This window comes from Coregonus lavaretus (genome assembly GCF_964263955.1).
Source record: "Coregonus lavaretus genome assembly, chromosome: 4".
Classification (NCBI taxonomy): Eukaryota; Metazoa; Chordata; class Actinopteri; order Salmoniformes; family Salmonidae; genus Coregonus; species Coregonus lavaretus.
The window spans coordinates 67,602,276-67,615,070 of record NC_139991.1 but is presented as its reverse complement, the minus strand read 5'-3'; the positions used below and the strand labels follow the sequence as shown (position 1 = coordinate 67,615,070).

At 42.9% G+C, this 12,795-nt stretch overlaps 1 protein-coding gene across 1 annotated transcript; it reads left to right on the top strand.

The window, feature by feature from the left end:
- Window positions 1–1,688: 1,688 nt before the first annotated feature.
- Window positions 1,689–11,704, top strand: pip5kl1 (phosphatidylinositol-4-phosphate 5-kinase-like 1; the record flags this gene model as incomplete). Its single annotated transcript, XM_084160521.1, has 9 exons — window positions 1,689–1,889; window positions 4,362–4,412; window positions 8,294–8,448; window positions 8,813–8,937; window positions 9,042–9,076; window positions 9,183–9,238; window positions 9,348–9,460; window positions 9,704–9,866; window positions 11,242–11,704. 9 exons carry the CDS (start codon window positions 1,689–1,691, stop codon window positions 11,702–11,704), a joined length of 1,362 nt encoding a protein of 453 aa, XP_084016647.1.
- Window positions 11,705–12,795: the final 1,091 nt, after the last annotated feature.

Sequence of the window (12,795 nt, the reverse complement as noted above, 5' to 3'; positions counted from 1 at the left end):
TCAATCGTGGATAGGAGGAATGCGCTGATCTCGGAAACCATAGAGCGGACACGGGAGGACCTAAATTAGCGGCATCGATGAACCAAACTGAGGCAAGAATCTTCCTATTCTGGAATATCTATTACTAATGTTAACGCAAATATTATTTAAATATTGCTTGTTTTGTTACGATATGTTTTGGACCATATGGACGTAGCCTGCTGTAGTTTTTTTATTCATGCTAAATTTACCCGTTGGTATCTATTCCATGCGCGCAATGGTAATGACAGGCACCGGATAGACGACAGAATGATGTATCCGAATTGTGTGTGAAAAGTTTAATTTAGGCAGCAAAGAATACCCCCATATTGAAACCATCCGTCCAACATTATCAGAATTGTTGGCTGTTCCACCGTTATGCGCATGCAATAACCTTTTTTAGCCTATTGTTTTAATGTATGGCCAGTCCTATAATAGCCCATATATTATTGTATACCTTACATGTATAGGTTATTTCTATATGGCAAAAGGTGTAGGCCTACTTTATTATGCTGGTATAGCCTACTGCTGTGGGTGTGGTGTCAAGTCGGTTCCACTGGTCAGTGGGTCAATATAGAGCAGTGCAGATACTCAAATTGTAGGGAGTCCTCATGAAAAGATTCTGACATGTTGATAAAAACAACCTATTTTCTTCCCTATGTTTTATCAATGGTTTAGCATTGATTCATCATGATTAACATCATAAAACTACTAATTAAATGGTTATTTTGCTAATAGATGCTTGAAGCTGGGTACTCTCCAAAACAAGGACCTTATTAGTTACAGCCACTGTGCTTGAACATATAAAGTGCCCCTAGGGCTTGCAGGGGCGCATTGAGAGCAACAGCTACATCTAGGCCCTAGGGACTTGAACAGACCTGTAGCTCTCCTGCTTGTTGTCAAGGAGACAGCTGGTTGATCCATGATCACTGGAGGTTCATATTTACATACCCCATGTGGGGGAAGGAGGGGATACACTAGCAGGGGTGGACTGGCAATCTGGTTCATTTGTAGCCCAGCGGGCATGCCTAACTCAGGTTTTTTGCACAAAATGATAATTATTTGGCTAATAATGGGGGCGTCAAGGAAAAAATTGCCTGGTGTAGGGGCCTCTAGGAAAAATATGGACCGGTGTGGGAGCCTCAAGGGAAAAAAGGGGCCGGTGTGTTAGAAATGCCAGGGCTGATTTTGGTCCCAGTCCGCCCCTGTACACTAGCCTATATTCACAATCCTTAGTTACCCCCCACTCGCTTGTTCCAAACGTACTGTAGGAAAGGCTGCTGTGGTCAAATGGATGTGGCCTGTTCGATTTCACTGTCAGTCAATATCAGGCCAATAAAAGCTCTCCATTCTCTGAGGCCTATAGAGCCATTGCACTTTTGTTGCCGTGGTCACTTTCTGCATGCCACAGGCAGCCCAGGTCTCTCTAGGACACGCCAGTTACTGTCAACCTCTGGTTTGCCCAGCAATGAGTTACCACGCATGTTAATCGATAGGAAGACCAACCTGCGTGGTCTTACCTGTGTAGTTGTCTTTTCTTTGTAAATGGCATTACATTTTAATGGAGAAAAACAGCCCTATTAGTGATGTGGTATTTTGTAGAGATGGTTGCAAATGCTGGTGCTTGAGCACTCATTCTGGTGTGTGTGTGTGTGTCATCCCCACCCCAGATGGAGATGTCTGGGGGTCCGGCGGGGGGGACGCGGAGGACTGGGACAGTGAAGAGGACGATGTGGGGGGGCCTGAGGCAGCAATGGAAGCTACTAGGTCTGTTTGAGATTGACCAGCAGCACGAGTTCTACAGCCTCACCTCTATGATGAAGGAAGGCCTCTCTGCAGCCGTGCAGACCACCATCGACAACCCGCCACCGGTGAGCTCCAACCACGGGTCACATTAAGGTGTAGTGCAAGTATTCTAAGTACATTTTACTAAGCATATTTGCACCACGTTAAAAGTCAGACCTGTTTTTTCAGTAAGGGATAAAACACTCAAAACAAAGGTAGAACACGAGACTGTCTTCATTTACACTTATTTTTAACCCTCTGTGTTTAATGCCTTTGTACAGGTACTGTACAAACGTCGCACCCAGTGCAAACACTTGGTAGATTAAGATGTTTTACAAGGCCCACAAGTGATAGACAGTTTGAACTGGGCATCTTGTTGTCAGTGTGTATAATCATGTACAGTGGTCTGAAACTAGTCAAAAACACATTTTAGATGGACCAAACAAACAAAAAATATACATACATACACCTATCATATGCCATTGCCAACATTTTCCTGTTTGGCTATAAACTGGATTCATTTGGACTCACTCCACCTCCATCACCCATCGAGTTCCCCCAGAGGACCATGAGAAGGTCAACAGGAGTGGGGATGGAACATGAACAAAAGGAGCTAATCACAGAGCCATGTTCCATCCACCTGTATTACTCATGGATAAAGGCCCCTGACAGAAGAACCCTGGGTCATGTTCATTAGGCAGCAAACAGAAGAAATGGACTGAAACAGGGAGTGACTACCTGGACTTTTCTAATAAGAAATGCTCAAACTGTTATGGTTCTCATAGTTTGTTTGCAGCTTGTTTTTATTTTTATTTATTTTTATTGTTAGCTTACTACTGACTACAATGTCATGTTCTCTGCAACAATCGTTTTGTTTAAGACCTATGCCCAATTTAGACTTTACATAATTGAGGCGTCTTTCGATTCCAAACTGAAAACCTGCTCCATACTATTTGCTCTGATGACTTGCCCTTGCGGATCTGAGAAGGCATTGAGGCGTTACCATATTGCTTACTCCTATCCGGTGCCCTCAGATCCACAAAAGTCATCAGCACCAAGGGCAGATGGAAAGTTGGTAAGTATCCGGTTTGGAACAGAGTATTTGGCTAAGCTAGGGGAGGTGGCTATTAGTAGCTTGTGCTTTGTTTAGCTGACAAACACCGTTGTTGTCCCTACAGAGGAGAAGGGTGACAAAACAGGATTATATTAACAATCTGGTCTCAGAGTATTTCGTATTATTCTGTACGTAAATCCGAGACACTCCATTTAGTATGATATGTTACGTTTCGTATGGTATGTATTAATTTGTGGATGTCCATCACCCATTTGGTATCATATGTTACAAATTACAATTTGTATTATATGTTACGAATTTGCAAAACATGTTATATGTTACGAATTTGCAAAACATATGATAATGTTATGAATTCTAGATAGGTGGCTAGTGTTAGCTAGGCTAGGGGTTAGGGTTAAGTTTAAGTTTAGGAGTTAGGTTAAAGGGTTAAGGTTAGGGGAAGGGTTAGCTAAAAAGGTTAAGATTAGGGGAAGGGTTAGCTAACATGCTAAGTAGTTGCAAAGTACCTAAAAAGTAGTATGTAGTTGAAAAGTTGCTAATTAGCTAAAATGCTAAAGTTATCTGTGATGAGATTCGACCTCTCAATCTCTGGCTTAAGCAGCCATCTTATGTAACCATACCAAATGTAACATATCATACGAAATTGACTGTCTCGGATTTACATACAGAATAATATGAAATGCTCTGAGACCAAGCTGATATTAGAGCCAAGTGGGACTTTGAGTTGGGTGTAATCATGAGATCTAATTTGCAGCAACCATTTTACATTGGCGTTTGGTTGCTGTGCTGGATCCTATGGTGCTGAATAAGAGTTTTTTTTTATTCTCTCTCTCTCTCTCTCTCTCTCTCTCACACACACACACTCACACACACACACACACACACACACACACACACACACACACACACACACACACACACACACACACACACACACACACACACACACACACACACACACACACACACACACACACACACACACACACACACACACACACACACACACACACATTCAAATGGAGCCTGCTGACTCAGCAGTGTGATACATGAATGTCCAGTCTGTTGTCTCTTACTCACGTATTCTCTTACACACACACCGTGTTGATCCATGCTACATGTTAGCTTATTTTGTGTCGCCATGTTTAGATTTCATGAAAAGTTGAAATCTAAACATGTTCAACAGCAAAGGTATCTGTAATTTTCTGTTGTTGGTGGACTGTCGTTGCTGTCAATTGTATTTTTTTCATCTTTAAAAATGTCTCTGTGTAGAACATCCACAGAATGTGAGTAGTGAATAGAACATTTAAAATAGCGAAAACATAAAACAAATGCCTTCTTTTAACCTAAAGAACGCAAAATGTTAGATATATCTGACCCACAGTGATTGTAGACCACTTGGAAATGTTTCTTTCTTTCCTATCCACAAATTATTCTCAATATTTTACAGGCAGCCATTATTCAGTTTCTTCTTTTATCATAGGATGAATTGTCGGAAGATGATTACAGATTGGAAGTCACTCAAATACATAAGGTATGTTGATTTCCAAAAATGTGTAATTCAGTTGTTCTCTCTCTCTATCTCTCTCTCTCTCTATACAGTGAGGGAAAAAAGTTTTTGATCCCCTGCTGATTTTGTACGTTTGCCCACTGACAAAGACATGATCAGTCTATAATTTTAATGGTAGGTTTATTTGAACAGCGAGAGACAGAATAACAACAAAAAAAATCCAGAAAAACGCGTGTAAAAAATGTTATAAATTGATTTGCATTTTAATGAGGGAAATAAGTATTTGACCCCTCTGCAAAACATGACTTAGTACTTGGTGGCAAAACCCTTGTTGGTAATCACAGAGGTCAGACGTTTCTTGTAGTTGGCCACCAGGTTTGCACACATCTCAGGAGGGATTTTGTCCCACTCCTCTTTGCAGATCTTCTCCAAGTCATTAAGGTTTCAAGGCTGACGTTTGGCAACTCGAACCTTCAGCTTCCTCCACAGATTTTCTATGGGATTAAGGTCTGGAGATTGGCTAGGCCACTCCAGGACATTAATGTGCTTCTTCTTGAGCCACTCCTTTGTTGCCTTGGCTGTGTGTTTTGGGTCATTGTCATGCTGGAATACCCATCCACGACCCATTTTCAATGCCCTGGCTGAGGGAAGGAGGTTCTCACCCAAGATTTGATGGTACATGGCCCCGTCCATCGTCCCTTTGATGCGGTGAAGTTGTCCTGTCCCCTTAGCAGAAAAACACCCCCAAAGCATAATGTTTCCACCTCCATGTTTGACGGTGGGGATGGTGTTCTTGGGGTCATAGGCAGCATTCCTCCTCCTCCAAACACAGCGAGTTGAGTTGATGCCAAAGAGCTCGATTTTACACCTGATTTTACACCTCGATTTTACACCTGCATTACTAGCTGTTTGGGGTTTTAGGCTGGGTTTCTGTACAGCACTTCGAGATATTAGCTGATGTAAGAAGGGCTATATAAAATAAAATTGATTGATTGATTGATTGATTTTGGTCTCATCTGACCACAACACTTTCACCCAGTTCTCCTCTGAATCATTCAGATGTTCATTGGCAAACTTCAGACGGGCCTGTTTATGTACTTTCTTGAGCAGGGGGACCTTGTGGGCGCTGCAGGATTTCAGTCCTTCACGGCGTAGTGTGTTACCAATTGTTTTCTTGGTGACTATGGTCCCAGCTGCCTTGAGATCATTGACAAGATCCTCCCGTGTAGTTCTGGGCTGATTCCTCACCGTTCTCATGATCATTGCAACTCCACGAGGTGAGATTTTGCATGGAGCCCCAGGCCGAGGGAGATTGACAGTTATTTTGTGTTTCTTCCTTTTGCGAATAATCGCACCAACTGTTGTCACCTTCTCACCAAGCTGCTCGGCGATGGTCTTGTAGCCCATTCCAGCCTTGTGTAGGTCTACAATCTTGTCCCTGACATCCTTGGAGAGCTCTTTGGTCTTGGCCATGGTGGAGAGTTTGGAATCTGATTGATTGATTGCTTCTGTGGACAGGTGTCTTTTATACAGGTAACAAGCTGAGATTAGGAGCACTCCCTTTAAGAGTGTGCTCCTAATCTCAGCTCGTTACCTGTATAAACGACACCTGGGAGCCAGAAATCGTTCTAATTGCGAGGGGGTCAAATACTTATTTCCCTCATTAAAATGCTAATCAATTTATAAAATTTATAAAAATCTTGACATTTCTGGATTTTTGTTTTGTTATTCTGTCTCTCACTGTTCAAATAAACCTACCATTAAAATTATAGACTGATCATTTCTTTGTCAGCGGGCAAACTATTTTCCCTTACTGTACATATATATATATATATATTTTATATTCTTCAAATAGCCACCCATTGCCTTGATGACTGCTTTGCACACTCTTGGCATTCTCTCAACCAGCTTCACTTGGAATGCTTTTCCAACAGTCTTGAAGGAGTTCCCACATATGCTGAGCACTTGTTTGCTGCTTTTCCTTCACTCTGCGGTCCGACTCATCCCAAACCATCTCAATTGGGTTGAGGTCGGGGGATTGTGGAGGCCAGGTCATCTGATGCAGCACTCCATCACTCTCCTTCTTGGTAAAATAGCCCTTACACAGCCTGGAGGTGTGATGGTTCCTGTTGAAAAACAGGAACCATCACAATTATAGTCCCACTAAGCCCAAACCAGTTGGGATGGCGTATCGCTGTAGAATGCTGTGGTAGTGTCAAGGGGTGCTGAAGGTGGGTGTGGTGCATGAATCAAGCGCAGGACGCAGAAGCTCAGTCCAAAAGACTTTAGTGCAATATTCACATAGAAAATAAGCACAATAAGCCCGAAGGCGAAATAACGGCGCACACAGGCGTCAATCAAACGGCGCACTAACATGTGCGAAAAACCTCTCCAAAACACTGGAGGGAAGTACGTAGCTCCAACACGAAACAGAAGAGCAATCACACACAAATACAAACACACACAACGAGAACTAAATAGGACACTAACGAGGACTAACAAGACACAGGTGTACAACATCAAGACAAAACCAAACGAACATGAAACATAGATCGGTGGCAGCTAGTACTCCTGGGACGACGACCGCCGAAGCCTGCCCGAACCAGGAGGAGGAGCAGCCTCGGCCGAAACCGTGACAGGTAGTCATGCTGGTTAAGTGTGCCTTGAATTCTAAATAAATCACAGACAGTGTCACCAGCAAAGCACCCCCACACCATAACACCTCTTCCTCCTTGCTTTACGGTGGGAAATAGACATGTGGAGATCATCCGTTCACCCATACCGCGTCTCACAATGACACAGCGGTTGGAACCAAAAATCTTCAATTTCGACTCCAGACCAAAGGACACATTTCCACCGGTCTAATGTCCATTGCTCGTGTTTCTTGAACCAAGCAGGTCTCTTCTTATTATTGGTGTCCTTTAGTAGTGGTTTCTTTGCAGCAATTCAAACAAGAAGGCCTGATTCACATAGTCCCCTCTGAACAGTTGATGTTGAGATGTGTCTGTGATTTGGTGTCTGTGACTTGTCTATTAAGCATTTATTTGTTCTGCAATTTCTGAGGCTGGTAACTCAAATGAATGTATCCTCTGCAGCAGAGGTAACTCTGGGTCTTCCATTCCTGTGGCGGTCCTCATGAGAGCCAGTTTCATCATAGCGCTTGATGGTTTTTGCGACTGCACTTGAAGAAACTTTCAAAGTTCTTGAGATTTTCCGGATTGACTGACCTTCATGTCTTAAAGTAATGATGGACTGTCGTTTCTCTTTGCTTATTTGAGCTGTTCTTGCCATAATATGGACTTGGTCTTTTACCAAATAGGGCTATCTTCTGTATACCACCCCTACCTTGTCACAACACAACTGATTGGCTCAAACGCATTATGAAGGAAAGAAATTCAACAAATTAACTTCTAACAAGGCACACCTGTTAATTGAAATGCATTCCAGGTGACTACCTCATGAAGCTGGTTGAGAGAATGCCAAGAGTGTGCAAAGCTGTCATCAAGGCAAAGGGTGGCTACTTTGAAGAATCTCAAATATAAAATATATTTGATTTGTTTAACACTTTTTTGATTACTACATGATTCCATATGTGTCATTTCATAGTTTTGATGTCTTCACTATTATTCTACAATGTAGAAAATAGTAAAATAAAGAAAAACCCTTGAATGAGTAGGTGTGTCCAAACTTTTGACTGGTACTGTATATGATAGAGAGAAGTCTGTGCAAACAGCAGGTAAGATATCTTGTGGAGTTCCTCAAGGATCTATTATTGGACTTTGGTTGTTTCTGACCTACATCCATGACCCTTGCTGCTGTATATACCACCTTATTTCCATTACTCTTTGCTGATGAAACAGATGTTCTTAACTCATAAGAACTCTCTCGCTCTCCTCTCTCTGTAGGACTTTAAAATGGAGACGTTTGCAGGGCCAGTGTTTGCCAGCTTGCGTCGCTCCCTGGGGATGACAGAAAAGGAGTATCAGCACTCTCTCTCCTCCGACGGCTCCTACCTGCAGTTCATCAGCAACTCCAAAAGCAAGGCTGACTTCTTTCTCACGTGCGTAAGCATGTTCTACTCCTCTCCTCATCTCCCCCTTTTCTGCTAGTATATATCTCTCTCACCACACAGAGACATACAGTATAGTGCAAATATAGAAAAGTTCCATTGTTACTCCTGTCTTGCCAAAGTTTATACTCAAACACAATACACACAGAACACACTCTCACACACTAGACACTAAGGTCACACACACACACACACACACACACACACACACACACACGCACACACACACACACACACACACACACACACACACACACACACACACACACACACACACACACACACACACACACGCACACAAATATATTATAACTCACTACCTGTGCTGATCTCTGCATCTGTCTTTCTCTTCCAGGAACGATAAGCGTTTTTTCCTGAAGACCCAGAACAAGAGAGAGGTGAAATTCCTCTTGTCCAACCTGAGAATCTACATGGAGCACCTAGAGAAATATCCCCATTCACTGCTGGTCAAGTTCTTAGGTAAGACTAACAGGATGGACTCACATCTCATGGAAAATCTTTGTATCTGTTTGTAGTCCTCTAGCTTTGCATTTGACTGACTGAAGTTTCCATTTGTTTTCAAGGTGTCCACAGGATAAACATTTCCCATAGGAGGAAGGTACTGACTGATTATAGATTGTTATTCACAGGCACATTGTGTATAATGATAATTATTTATTATCTACAACTTAATTTGTTCATGCCTTGTCTTACCCTTTTCACAGAAGTACTTTATTGTAATGCAGAGTGTTTTTTACCCCGACGATCGAATCAATGCCAGGTAAGCCTGTTTCAGAGTTAAACCAAAAAGTCTGGAGTAGGGACTGTATTACAGGCTCTGGAAGCAACACTGTTATTCTGACTTTGTTGTCTGTTGTCTTTTGTTGCAGGTATGACATCAAGGGTTGTGAGGTGAGCCGGTGGACAGACCCCGCCCCAGAGGGTAGCCAGGTTATCGTTGTCCTCAAGGACTTGAACTTCAAGGGCCAGTACATCACTCTGGGTAAGTGGAACGAATCCTGTCATCGTATGTTACAGCAAGCGATTTGTCATTTACGTGTACCAGATGACTGATTACAATGGCAAGAAAGATCTTACAGGTATATTGTATTGTAGTAATTGAGATAGGCCAGTCTGGTAATGCTTATAGTAGAGTAACATCCATTGTAATAACCCATGTTATTACACTGTAACAGGGTAGTAAGTGGTACATGCAGTTATTCCATATATATGCTTGTGCTGATAGACCAGCAGCGGCCGTGGCTGCTCCGGCAGGTGGAGATTGACACGTCGTTCCTGCAGAGACTCAACGTACTGGACTACAGCCTCCTGGTGGCCCATCAGCCCCTGCACCAGGATGAACGCCACCAGGGCCTCTCCTTCGCCACCCTTATCATGCGCACAAAAAAGTGGGTGGAAATTGTATTTTTCTTTCATTCTTTCTTGACGTTTAAAGATGCAGTCTGGGATCTTAAGCACGTACAAATTCGTAACATATAATACAAAATGGATGACGTAGTACACATTTGTGCACAATATTTGGGGACCCGTTTTGACTCGTGGGCACTACTTTCAAAACTACTGGCTGTAGGGCGGCAGGTAGCTTAGTGGGTAAGAGCGTTGTGCCAGTAACCGAAAGGTCGCTGGTTCTAATCCCCGAGCCGACTAGGTGAAAAATCTGTCGATGTGCCCTTAAGCAAGGCACTTAACCCTAATTGCTCTTGTAAGTCGCTCTGGATAAGAGCGTCTGCTAAATGACTAAAAATGTAAAATGTAATTATACAAAACCTTTAAAGAATCACTTTAAGTGAATATTTCAGGCCTAAAAAGTTGTGTAAAGTCAAGATCTATCTTGTTCCCAGGTCCTGGTCTTTCTTCAGGACAAAACCAATGACTTCCAGGCATGTAGTTACCATAAATACGGTATACTTCTTGGCTATATGATAACATGCATAACCACCACAAGAGCAACTGTCCAGTATTTGTCTATTCTAAATCAGTCACCTCTGGTCATTGTGAGGTTGACCATGCTGCCTCACTCTGGTCACTGTGAGGTTGACCATGCTGCCTCACTCTGGTCCATAGCTTGGCTCTTACCCTCCCCTCTTTAACCTCTCTGTCACGACTGTCTGTGAGATGCGGTAAACGAAGTCAGGCGCAGGACACAGAACTCTCGGATACGTACTTTTAATACGAAAAGGATCCAAAAGGACACAGAAAATAACTCCACGCAGGGAGGAAATAACCCGCTCACAAAATAGACAACCGTGAAGGGGAAAACAATCACACACAAAGTACAGATGAGAGACAGGGGTAATTATAAGGGAAACAATTAACATAATGCCGAACAGGTGTAACCAATACAGACAAAACTAAACAAACACTGATAACATCGAACGGCAGTAGCTAGTACTCCGGGGACGACGAACGCCGAAGCCTGCCAGAGCAAGGAGGAGGAGCAGCCTCGGCAGAATCCGTGACACTCTCAGGTGGCCATGATGACTCTAATAACTCTGTTTACCCTCCATAGAGATGGATAGAGGGTGTACTTGCCACAAAGCCTGTTTTAACATGGGCAGTGTCATTGAGTAGAAGAAGAAACTGACTATTTTAAATGGAGATAGCATGGGCAGTGCCATTGAGGGCTATCACAGAAGTGTTCATGGCAAAGAGAAGGTGTGCCCTCTTTCTAGCTCTATGTTACGCTCTCCTCTTTAACCTTTTCAGGTGGCCATGTTGGTTTCTAATAATTCTGGTTACCCCATCTCTGCTTTAACTTCTCAGGTCAGTGATCACTGGCTCAAGCCCCACCCATGCGGGCATGCCCACTGTTCCAGGGGTGGTCCCAGAGGAAGACTCCACCCTGTTGGTGTCAGAGATGGACGGCGGAACAGGAAGTTGCAGCTTTGCCGAGTCACGGGGAGGAAGTGACCCGGGCAGTGCCCTTTCTGGGAGAACCTGTAATGAGCAGCCAGCCGGGTCGGTCACAGATTCGATGGAGCTGAGGGACTTCCAGGCCCAGAACCGCCGGCTGCTGCCCAACTTCAAGAACCCGCTACACGTCATTGATGGACCGGAGCATCGCTACTTTGTGGGCATCATCGACATCTTCACTGTCTACAGCTTCAAGAAGAGGCTGGAGCATTGGTGGAAGAGACTGCGGCACCCAGGGCAGGCCTTCTCTACCGTCAGCCCCCCCTCTTACTGCCTTAGGCTCTGCCAGTGGGTACAGGACCACACCAAGTAGACTCAGAAAAAGGGGCTGTCTGCCCAGGCAGGCTGTCTGCCCAGGAACACGTTTGCACGCACACACGCAACTTGGACACTGACCAGAGACATGAAGCTATGCTTTTAAAGCGCTGTAATTTCAGATTGATCAAGGAGCAGTTATTTTCATGTTTCCACATCTCCAGACCAAAGCTAAAACAAACATAAACCATTATATAAAAATATTATATTCACCATCGCGAATACATGGGTTTCCTTCTTTTCATATTCTTTGTTAAGTAAACAAAGAAAAAGGTGCGAAATTTAAAATCAAGTGCTATGAATTGATTAGCTGATTTTCCAAAGTATAATAGTTTTTTAATTGTTGAAGTTCAATTAGCGATTGAATGCTGAAAACCAAAATGATTTTACAAATTTGCCACCTTATATGGATGTATTTTTTAAAGAATTTAACTTTGAAGTGTTTATACCTGTACAATTTTGTTGTATTTTTGAAAGCTGTGTTTTCACTGTTCAACTGACCAAGTTAATATACTCTCCCGATACCACTGTGCATGACTGTGCAGTATATATATATATATATATATTATTCTTTGTACGGTCATGGCAAGGTCAGTATAAAGGGTTAACGTTTAAAAGTGATGACAAATGGTAGTCATAAAGGTTGTGTCCCCCTGCTCAGACATTGCTGACGCATGTCAGATCTTACAATGCCTATATACAGTGAGGGAAAAAAAGTATTTGATCCCCTGCTGATTTTGTACGTTTGCCCACTGACAAAGAAATGATAATTCTATAATTTTAATGGTAGGTTTATTTGAACAGTGAGAGACAGAATAACAACAAAAAAATCCAGAAAAACGCATGTCAGAAATGTTATAAATTGATTTGCATTTTAATGAGAGAAATAAGTATTTGACCCCTCTGCAAAACATTACTTAGTACTTGGTGGCAAAACCCTTGTTGGCAATCACAGAGGTCAGACGTTTCTTGTAGTCGGCCACCAGGTTTGCACACATCTCAGGAGGGATTTTGTCCCACTCCTCTTTGCAGATCTTCTCCAAGTCATGAAGGTTTCGAGATTGACGTTTGGCAACTCGAACCTTCAGC